The 12,444-nt window shown below is 35.8% G+C and overlaps 1 protein-coding gene across 1 annotated transcript; it reads right to left on the reverse strand.

Moving 5' to 3' along the window:
- Positions 1-5,852: 5,852 nt before the first annotated feature.
- On the reverse strand, positions 5,853-10,026 carry LOC130866836 (zinc finger protein 120-like; the record flags this gene model as incomplete). Its single annotated transcript, XM_057758457.1, has 4 exons — positions 9,943-10,026; positions 8,375-8,501; positions 8,115-8,175; positions 5,853-6,648 (listed from the first exon to the last, which is right to left on the reverse strand). Coding segments are annotated over exons 1-4 (1,068 nt in total), but the record flags the coding sequence as incomplete, so codon positions are not given.
- Between the last annotated feature and the right edge of the window lie 2,418 nt (positions 10,027-12,444).

The following is a 12,444-nucleotide window of genomic DNA, read 5'->3' on the forward strand; positions in this document are numbered from 1 at the left end:
TCCCTTACTATCACCCTGCTGGGCCTCAGGATAATAGCAGCCCACCTACTAGCAGAGCAGAGGTCAAAGATTAGACTGCACAGGCCTTCCCAGCTATGGCCTTCCACCCTAGGGGAAGACAAGACTCTCATTAAGGAAATTGGTTTTTAATAGGAACTCTTCCAGTCTCTCAGTGCACTTCCTGTTCCTCCTCCAAGATACAGTGTTCCTTGTGTGCATGTTTCTTTACATATTTGATGTCCAGTGCAGACAAGTCCATGCGTCATAACTCATAAATTATTCTGCCAAAGAAAGGTCACATTTACACAGTAACTGCTGTTAAAGCAAAAGGAGGCCATAAATTAGAAAACAATGAAGAGTGTATGAAAAAGCTTAGAAGAAGGATAAGGAAGATGGAAATTAGGGAATTGTTATCCACAAAAATTATTTTAAAAAGTTGAAATAGGCTTTATGGCCATATGCTCCAGAGTCAAAAATTTTATAATAGAGCACACCAAGTTTCAGTCACTTTCTCTCAGAATGTTCATCTTAAACCTATAAAATAACAGTTCTTTTGGCAGGGCCATATCATTTTATCCAGTTATATTTTGTTCAAATTAGTATATCTTCTATAATTTGGTTCCATAATAAGTTCCAAACTTTATCCACATTCTCAATTTCCTTGTCTGTAGATGTGAGAAATGACCAGTCTGGACATTTATCAATTACTACATAATAGTTTGTGTTTGTTCCAACAAATAAAGCTTGCCTGGATATTAAAGGTGGGGGGTAATCACTAGTGGACCACAGGATCTGGCAGGACGTGGCTCGTCCCTTTAATTCCAGCATTTGGGAGATTAAGACAGGAATATAAGATGGATGGGGACAGGGTCTCATCCCCCATTTGGTCCAAGGATTTGGACAGCTAAAAAGTGAATTTGGCTGATGGATTTCTTCTCTGTTCTGTCAGATTTTTCCCAATATCTGACTCAGGAATTTTATTAAAAATACTAATTAGGATCATGCTTTAATCAATGAAGTTAACTCCTTATTTTTAATGTGGCTGCTTGGTTACTTCTTTGTTCTCTCAGTTTTACCCCAATATCTTACTCTGGAATTTTAGTGATAATACTATTTCAGATTACACTTCAATTAATCAACTTAACTACTTATTTCTAATATACACTACTTTCAAAAGAGGGAAGTATTTATGCTCCTTCTTGTCTATGCCTTTTTCTGCTGGGACTACATATGTTTTACATTTGGCCATTGAACTCAATTCTTACAAAGGAGCACACTCATTTACTGGTCTATTTTTCCTTCTCACTGCTCAGGTAAGGCCCATGCTTGAAGCAGTTGCAGGGCTTTCTTTCTGGCACTGGGCAGCAGAAGCAGGATTATGAGTTCAAAGGAATTATCAAACTGCTCACTGTAAGACAAGCCTAAGCTACAGAAGACATTGCTCTGAACAGAAATAAATAATCAACATAACTTAAGAAAACAAGGAAGAAATTCTTAATGACCTAGAAGCAATTGGGAACAGAAAGAAATAAGAAAGTAGAACAAGGATAAATTTAAAGGAATTCAAATTTAAAAACTGAAACTCATAATTATTTTTAAAAAACAAATATAACTGAAAAAAAAAACACATAGGTAAATTGACTTTGCAAAAGAGAAAATCATTCCCTGGCAGAGGGAATGGCATTCATAAGATATTAATTTACCTTGCGCTTATATGTAATGTTAGCTGCTGAGACCTGTCACCTGAAATATGCAGTTACAGCTAATGGATGTAACAATGAGAGCAAGATAGAACATATCTGTATATGAGAGCTCCTTAGAATTTCCATATTTATTGGTTGGTTCTATTTACCTCCACATTGTATACAGAAATCTGGCCTGATTTCATTTATATGGCACGAATCAATACACGCTGGGAAAAACAAAACCCCATAACCATCTAGAATCATACTGTATTTCATAATGGTGACTCTACAACTGTTTGCCTTCACTGTTTCCCCTATAGTGTACATAGTAAACTATTCCACCTATTACGGTATGAAGGTAAAAACCATGCTGCACACACAAATCCTATTTCTATTACTGAAATGGACCCTTGAATACATGACTCAAATTTGTAATTTTATAACTGAGTGATGATTGAGTTCTTTAACCTAAGAATTTAGTTGGTTTAATCATGAGGAGAACAAGCTTATTTCCGGGGAACAATGGAGTGAGATCAATGCCACATGATCCAACATAAAAACTTTTGGTTCAGAAAAATTTTGTTACAAACTGGAGATATTGATGTTCAAGAATAATATGCCTTCATCTGCATAAATCATTCCACAAACTTAAAAGTATGATAAACAAAATCTTTAATAGCACCAGGCATCTGGGGTAGTTAATTTTAAAATGAAGAGCCAGGCTGGAATAGATTTTGCATTCCACATAAGTTATCATCTTGAAGTCTGTTTTGGAGTCAAGGCCAGGGTTATACTGTGAACAATTTAAAATGGGATGGGATAACCCAGGCGGTAGTGATGCATAACTGTAATCCCAGCATTCATGAGGCAGAGGCAGGTGATCTCTGTGACTTCACGACCATCCTAGTCTGCAAGAGCTAGTTTCAGGACAGGATCCAAAGCTACAGAGTAATCCTGTCTTGAAAAATGAAACAAAACAAAAAACTAACAAATGAAAAATGGGACATGAGAAGGCATGTCTAACCACTTAGGCAGATGGAGATTCACAAAGCAAAACTATCTTTTTAATAATGCATGATGATCAGAAATTCAAAAAGAACCAAGTCTAAGTTAGTTTCTGGTGCTATCGATTTTTTATTTCTTCTGGGTCATCAAGGCTGAGTAAAAGATGAACTTATTATACCAGCCTTTTCCACATCACTGTTATTAGTGACATGTTCATGAGGCTGAAAAGAAGACTCAGCACCTAGATCACTGAAGACTCATCCACAGGGCCTAACATTGAGATTTACTACCCACAACTGTCTGTAACTCCAGTCGCAGGGGATTAGACATCATCTTCTGGTCACCACTGGTACCTGGGATACCTTTGGTATATTCACTGGTCAAACATTTACATCTAAATTCAATTTCATTCTTTTCTAAAATATGAGGCAAACAAAAATACCTACTAAAATAAAGAGTCAAATACATACATGTCCTTTCAGCATTTGCATATCTGGTGCCCTAGGAGACCAGAATAGGACACCAGATCTTCAATGTCTGCAATGACAGGGAGTTCTGATCAATCAGATGTGGTGCCACAACTTGAGCTTAGGTACCAAAAAGGATCCTGAGACAACTCTCCTGTTCCCACATGTGTCATTATAAAGCTGAAGGTGAAGATGTCCCATGGTTCCTTCTGTCTCATAGCACTTGAAGAATCTCAATGTCCTCTAGATGGTTGTCAAATGATTTCATGGACTGAATGTAAATGAAATTTCAATACTGTTTATGATTATTGCTATTACAGTTCTTTTTTATGTAAGTGAAGATTAAAAAAAAAAAGTTCATTGAAATCAGTCTGAGTCCAGCCTGATTTTATTAGCAAAAGTTCCATAATTTGAGATAGGCTTTTTTTGGAATTTTTGAGACAGAATACCTTCACATAGCCATGGAGGCCAGGAATTTATTATGGGGAACTAGCTGGCCTCACTAAGATCAATCAACCCACACTCCTGTGTGCTGTAATTATAGCCATATACCTTTAAGTCCAGTTGAAATATGTGTTTTAAGGACTTCTCATTGAATCATAGAAAGAAATAATAAAATAATATACAAAAAGCAACATCATTGTTCTGGTGAATAGCAATGTTTCTTGAAGTTCTATAATTTAAATGACCAAATCATTTCACATGCTCTCAACAATGGGTTATTTGCATTGTGTTGTTAATTCCATCCATTTAAAAATGTTTGAAGTGTGACTGTGTGAATACACCTGTGTCGTGATGTGTATGTAGCACTGACAGGAAAACTAACAGGGGTCTATAATCTACTTCTGCTATGTGAGTTCTAATGATTAATCCTATGGAGACATTTGACTACAAAAGACCTAAATGGCACTTCTTTGGGTTTAAATATTATTCATGAATGAACTCTTAGAGAAGTGTATCTGTGTCACTGCTGAAGTGAAGAAATGTGAGAAAATTTGTACAAGTATTGTATATAAGCCAGCGATAGATACCAGGTCATCAGACTTGGCAGCAATGAACTATAACTTTACGAAATGAGACAATTTTCTGGTGTATAATTTTGGTCCTGAGAAAGTGTTATAAATAAATGTCTACTCCTCAAAATGAACAAATTTTACTGTTGTAATTTTTTTTCACATTGAATTTGAGCACCAGTGAAATGTTTCAGTGAGAAAGTACTGTTGTGAGCAAGTCTAAAAACCTTACCTCAATTCCTATAGAACATCAAACTATGGAATTACATACACAGATGTTTGCTGATTTTCATAAATTATTACATCCATATCAGATAAATGAAAGTACTTCATTGAATACACACATGAGGTATTTCAAGTTTCTTATAATTTTTATCAGTTATTTTAACATTTACATTGCTAAATTCTCTTAAAATCACAGTACATTGGGTGTACATCATCTATCCTTGGATTTGTACTCAAGAGTAAGACAAATGAGCATCATGAGTTCAAATGTATCCCTGAATCATTACTGACATCCATGGTAAGATGAATACCAAACAACAAAATTTCAATGAAATTTGTAAAAAGATGAAAATCAAAACCAGAAAAACACAATCCACCACCCTTATGTGTGATCAAACATGGCCTGATATTTCAATAACCAATGGGCAAATTATATGATAGGGGCTCCATTATATACATTACGGAAGAAAAATACATATCATATGGTGCAGGCACAACAGAATATGAACAAAAGTCACAGAAGGAATACAAAGTCTACAAAATAAACTTCACTAAATGAATTTGCCACACATACAGAACACTCTAGTGACTACCTCTAATGTTTAAAAATAGAAACCACGATGCAATTATCTCCTCCATCAGTCTTGACTAAACATGGTTTATAATTTACTTCCTGCAAGGCTATGATGAAAATAATTTATGTTGAACCTGAAGAAATCTGTGATGTTTAAACTCATTAACATTTTTTTCATGAATAAGAATTTCTTCTTTATGAGCTTGTTTCAATTTTGGTCTTAAAATTGATTTAAATAGAATATAAAACATTTAAAACAATAGAGTAATGGTTACTTGGCAAACTGAATTTATTCACAGAGTTTCAATGCAGTATGATATTTTTATGTTTTTGAAGCCTACATTCATTAAATTCATACTTTCTCTCCTGAATGGTTGATTGTGACAAAGGATTTACCACATAGATTTCAATCATGGTTGTTCTCACATACAGGAGATTATGCATTTAATGATGAATAAGATATAAAAAGGCTTTATCACACTGATTACATTCATAATGATTCTTACTCTTTTAAGCCTTTGAACATTACTGTCGTCTGCAAAGGCTTTACACACTGAATACATCAATGGGGTTTCTCTCTTTTGTATGCTCTTTTATGTCTTTAGAGATTACTGTGTTGTTCAAAGCCCTTACAACATTGATTACAATCAAAGAATCTCTATCTACGATAGATCTTTTATGCCTTCTAGGATTACTGTGAGCTACAAATTTCGTATCACACTGATTACATTCATAGGGTTTCTCTCCAGTATCTGTTATTTTATGACTTTGAAGTTGATTATGTGCTACAAAGGCCTTCTCACACTGAATAAATTCAGAGTTTCTATCTAGGGTGAGAATTTTTATACCTTTGAAGATGACTGTTCTTTGCAAAGGCCTTACCACACTGATTACATTCATATGGTTTTTCTCCAGTGTGTGTTCTTTGATGACTTTGAAGATTACTGTGTTGTACAAAGGCCTTACCACACTGATTGCATTCATAGGGTTTCTCACCAGTATGTATTCTTTTATGCCTTTGAAGATGAATGGTCATTGCAAAGGCCTTACCACACTGATTACATTCATAAGGTTTATCTCCAGTATGTGTTCTTTTATGGCTTTTAAGATGATTGTATTGAGCAAAGGTCTTACCACACTGAGTACACTCATAAGGTTTCTCTCCAGTATGTGTTCTTTTATGGTTTTTAAGATTACTCTGAGCTGCAAAGGCCTTACCACATTGATTACATTCAAAAGGTTTCTCTCCAGTATGTGTTCTTTTATGCAATTGAAGATGATGACGACGTGCAAAAGCCTTACCACACTGAATACATTCATAGGGCTTTTCGCCAGTATGCGTTCTTTGATGGTGTTGAAGAGTTCCCTGAAATGCAAAGGCCTTACCACATTGATTACATTCATATGATTTCTCTCCAAGATGTGTTCTTTGATGGTTTTTAAGATTACTCTTAGTTGCAAAGGCCTTACCACACTGATTACATTCATATGGTTTCTCTCCAGTATGTATTCTTTGATGTCTTTGAAGATTACTGTGTTGTGAAAAGGCCTTACCACACTGATTACATTCATATGGTTTCTCTCCTGTGTGTGTTCTCTTATGGGATTGAAGATGACTGTGACATGCAAAGGCCTTGCCACATTGGTTACATTCATAGGGTTTCTCTCCAGTATGTGTTCTTCCATGATAGTGAAGAGCACTGTACCGTGCAAAGGCCCTACCACACTGATTGCATTCATAGGGTTTCTCTCCAGTATGCGTTCTTCCATGGTATTGAAGAGCACTGTACCATGCAAAGGCCTTACCACACTGAGGACATTCAAAATGTTTCTCTCTAGTATGTGTTCTTTTATGGGTTTGAAGAGTACTGTGTGCTGAAAAGGCCTTACCACACTGATTACATGCATAGGGTTTCTCTCCAGTATGTGTTCTTTCATTCCATTTAAGGTGACTGACATGTGTCAAGGGTTCACCTTGTTGAATATCTACTGAAAGTTTTTCTCCAGCTTGAATTCTTTCAATCCTGCAAGGATAATTGTCACATATAAAAGCTTTACCACATTCAATACATTGTTGTGCCTAGACATTCGTATGAATTAATATTATAATATATTCCAACTATAAAGAGGAATCAGATACTAAGTTTTTATAACTGTGTCTAAACTCGTTTTGTTTCTAATTAAACACTTGTTTGCAACTTGGAAGATACCTCCGATGGTAAATTCCTTTCTCTTATGGCTTGCCATTTTACCTTCACTGAAACTTTTTTCTATAGGATATTTTATACATGTGTGAAGAGAAATGGATAAACTCAGAGCTTTAACAATCATGAATTCTCCTATACTGTGAATCATATGGAATATACTATGTCAACTAGCACACCCAAAACTATTTGCACAATTGTAGAGCTCATACAGCTTTTTTGCAGTGTGAGTTTGTTCACATATTAACAATGATGGTAGAAAAACAATTAATAGTATACTTGAATCAAATTCAACAAGTATACTCAACATGTGGCTACTAGTTATCTGATTGTTCTCAGAGAGTGGTATGCTACATCTCTCTATATCCCTAGGCTCATACACTTGTATCAAGAATAATGTGTGGTATACATATTAAAGAAGAATAACAAATAAGATATTTCCACATTGAATTCTCAGGTTTTGACTTGCTGTTCCTCACAGACTGGTGGTATAGATATCAGGGTTTCTGCAGTACAACTGCCACATCACTCAACTCTAACTGCTTCTATCACTAAACTTATCACAGTTACAAGAGGTGTATGAGTAATACAAGATTTACTATGGGCTATTGTTTTTTTACAGAGTTTTGCATATATACTTATCATCTTCAATGTGTATACCTTTTGTATTATGAGTAGTAAGAAAGAAATTTATTTGCAGATCTACAACAAAGCTCTCATGGTGTTATGCCTCAAAAGGTGATTTATTTAGCCATTGCTTTCTTAAAAGAAGGTCATTTAAATGATATTCACATATATGACTTATGGATTTGCGAGAATTTGATACCTGTCAGCGCACTTAAAACTGTGCTTATTTACAGTGTTGCTTTAGACTAAAACTTTCAGGATGAAGAAAAATTTCATCAGAGGCACATTGTTATAAGCTTGCACAAGAAAATTACCTTTCATGTCTTCTATAACATGGACAATGTTCTTCAGTATTATGGTCTTCCCAAATGCATTCTAAAATATAATACCAGAAAATGTATGTTATGTTATTGAAAATTGTGCAATGTTTAAGCTGTTATCTTAAGGGACCCTTAGAACCATGACTGCTTTATCCAACTCATTCTTATTGTTTTTAAATAAATTACTGAAGAACATTATTAACCAAGAAAAAGTTGTCCCCTTAGTTTGAAACATGAAGGAAATTCATTTTTACCTATAGTAGTGAAGTTCCTGTAAGTCTCCAGCATCACATCTTTGTAGAGATTCTTCTGGGAAGGATCCAGCAAATTCCACTCTTCTCGAGTGAAGTTGATATACACATCATCATAGGTCACTGCCCTCTAAAATATTTCATTCATGTTTATAATGGAAAGCAGAAAGGTAACAACATTGTAAATCAATACATCTTTGACATTATAGTCATAAAATTCTGGTGTTCCCCACTATTATTACATGACACAGATAATCACTTTAGAAGGAAATTGGTTAGGAGTCACCTCTGTCATTTCTTTACTCTTTGAATGGATATCACCTTATAAAAGAACTTCCTATTAACAGAGAGAGCCAAGGAAACCGATAAACAGGACATAGTACACTGAGAAAATTATATGAAGAGATACTAATTACAAAAAAAGAAAAATACAGTTGGCAAAGTGGGTGTATTGACTCATGCCTTTAAGCACAGCACTCAGAAAGCATAGTTGTATATATTTTGTCTCTGAGTTGAATGCCAGCCAAGTCTATGGAATCATTTTTAGAACAGGCGGAAATACACAGTAAGACCCTAACTCTATTGCAAAAATCAGTGAAACACACAAATCAGATTGAAAAAATTCAGAGATATTTACTGAATTTCCTACAAAGAATTATGCATTCACTCCAGATCTGTATTCATATTCCAGACATAAAGTTTCCTATTTTCAACTGCAATACCAAAAACCTTTTATGAAAAGCTTTTTCATGTTTAAAATAATTACAAATTGAAAGGTGAAAACATTAGCTATATAAATGTTGGGCATAACAAATTAACACAGTTTTGGAAATATGGTTGAGTACTTCTGAGCTCTTTCTGGTCTTAAAAAGAGGTGGGCACAATTGCCAGTACTTACATGGGGATCACAACTACTTATTTTTCCAAGTTCAGAATTTCTGAGAAGCTTTGATCACTCTGATGACAGAGTACCCATATGATGCATATCCATGCAGACACATTAAATAGTCAAATTGAGTAAAAAATTAACAGCAAGCACAACAAGCAGAAAGAAGTTCATGCACCTGCAATTCAATGACTCAGAATGCTCAGGCAGAATTAATGTCATGAATACATGGATTCCTGGGAATCAGAATGATACCCTCTGTCAAATTTAAAATTCAAGATATGTATGAAGCTGAGCACAGGAGCATATGCTTGACATGTAAAAAGCCTACATTCCAGAGTCATCACCCAACAACGTAAAAACAAATAAAGTCATGAATGAAGTCCCCCTCCCTTTACTTTCAGGAATTTGGAGCTACACAGCAAAGGTTACTCAGACAACCAAACAAAACAATTAAAACTACAGGCTACCAAACTCCTTAGCACTGAACAGCAATTATTTCTTCTATATTTTATGTGATTTACAGATCAAGCCTATTATGATAATAAAACATTTCAGTATGAGTGGGCAGCTGACTGATTAATTCCAACAACAACACAGTAGACATAAAAGTCAGTAAATTAGTTAAGGATATTGAGACTCATCACATACAATGAGGCATTTCATCTAGAAAGGGCTTTCCTACTAAAGGTTCATAGGAAATTGAAAGAAAGGCAACAAAGGAGAAAAACTTCTTCAAGTACATGATCTTTTCTGGGAGGTTGTTCATTCAATGAACTGCACAGACTAGACCAAGAGAATGACCCAGGAGAGCAGACCAAAAGAGCAGGCCAAGACAGATGGCAAAGACAGACCTCTGAGGTATTGCTCTCTGAAACACAGACTAGGCCAAGAACAGTTCTCAAAAAAATAAGCTACTTTATAGATTGGACCAAGAAGCAAAGACACTGCTGGCACCCATTGAAGGATGAGATGGGTGGGTGCCAATGCCAGAATTCAGCCGACAACATAGAAAACAACATGGTAACAGCAGAAACCAGTGGTCATACAACAGGAAGATTTGATCATCCTAATCCAGAAGAAGCAAGAGTAAATGATTTTCAGTGTAACTTTGTGAGGATGATGAGGAAATGAAAATTCCCTTAAAGATACTGAGGAAAACACAAACAAAAAATTTGAAGACATCAATAAATCTCTCAAAGAAACCCAAGAAACCAAGAAAAAATGATCAAAGAGGTGAAGCAAAGTAGTTAAAAGACTGAAAGACTGGGGCTGGGTAGTGGTGATGTGCATGCATTTATTCCCAGCACTTGGGAGGCAGAGGGAGGTTGATCTCTGTGAGTTTGAGTTCAGCCTGGTCTACAAGGGCTGGTTCCAGGATAGGCTCCAAAGCTACAGAGAAACCTTGTCAAAAAAAAAAAAAAAAGACTTGAAGACTGAAATAGAGGCAATAAAGAAAACACAAATGACGGAAATTCTGTACATGGAAAGTCTGGGTAAACAAACGGGAACTACAGCAGGAAGTGTAACCAACAGAATACAAAAGATAGAAGAGAGAACCTTAGGTGCTGATGATACTATAGAGGAAAGAGATTCATTGGTGAATGAAAACAATAACTCCAACAAATACCTTACAGAAAACATCCTGGAAATCTAGGACACCATGAAAAAAATCTATACCTAAGAATAATAGGGATAGAAGAAAGAGAAGAATACCAACTCAAAGGCACAGAAAATATAGTCAACAAAAAAAATATCTTAGAAGAAAACTTTTCCAGCCAAAAGAAGGATATATTTATAAATGTACAAGAAGCTTAGGGAACACCAGAAAAACTGGACAAAAAAGTCCCCCTAACATATAATGATCAAAATGCAAAACATATAGAATGAAGCATGAATATTAAGGGATGCAAAGGACAATGGTCAAGTACAATATAAAGGCAGACATATCGGAGTAACATCCAAATTCTTCATGGAATCTATGAAAGGAAGAAGGCCCTGGACAGATGTGCTGAAGACACTAAGAGACTAAGGACTCTACTATAACCAGCAAAGCTTTCAAACACCATCAATGAAAATAAACAAGGTATTCCATGATAAACCAGATTTAAACAATACTTTTCCACACAAATCCAGTCATACAGAAAGTACTATTGGGAAACCCAAGAAAGCTAACTGTAAACACAGGAAACAGATAACTTGACATCTCAAACCCAAAGAAGAGAATCACACAAACACCACTACTGAAACATAACAGGAAGTAGCAATCACTGGTCATTTACATCTCTTACTATCAATAGATCCAATTCACTTACAAATTGTCACAAGCTTAGAGAATGTATCCTTTTGCTTTATAGAAGAAATAACCTAAACCTCAAAGACAACATTACTTCAAGGCAGGACCTCGAGGGGTGTGTCCACCCACAGAGACTAGTGGGAGCTCACCAAGGACAGCTGGACTGGGTCTGAATGAGCACATGATTAAACCAGACTCTCTGATGGTGGCTGACAATGAGGGCAGACTAAGAAGCCAATGATAATGACACTGGATTTTGATTCTACTGCATGTACTGGCTTTTTGGGAGCCTAGTCTGTTTGGATGCACATCTTCCAAGGAGGGAGGGGTGCTTGGACTTCCCACAGGGCAGGGCACCATGACTTCTCTTAGGACTGGAGAGCAAGGGGCGGGAGGAGGGAGTGGAAAGGAAATGGGAGGATGGGAGGAGGTAGAAATTTTAAATTAATTAATTAATTAATTAAAAAATAAAATAGACTTCAAAGTAAAGTCAATCAGATTAGATGAAGGACACTTCATACTCATAAAAGGAACAATTCATTAGGATGAAGTCTCAATCCTGAACAGCTATGCCACAAATATAAGAACACCCACATATGTAAAAGAAACACTACTAAAGCTTAAAATGCACATCAAATCCCACATATTACTAGTAGGAGACTTCAACAACCTACTCTTCCCCAATGGACGGGTCAATTAGACAGAAACTTAACGGAGAAATAAGACAACTAACAGATGTCTTGACTTAAATGGACTCAACGGACATCTACAGAATATTCCATCCGAAAACAAAAGAATATACTTTCTTCTCAGAACCTCAGGGTATCTTCTCTAAAATGGACTACAAATATGGTAACAAGGCAACCCATGACACACACACACACGCACGCG

This window comes from Chionomys nivalis, chromosome 26, assembly GCF_950005125.1.
Source record: "Chionomys nivalis chromosome 26, mChiNiv1.1, whole genome shotgun sequence".
Classification (NCBI taxonomy): domain Eukaryota; kingdom Metazoa; phylum Chordata; class Mammalia; order Rodentia; family Cricetidae; genus Chionomys; species Chionomys nivalis.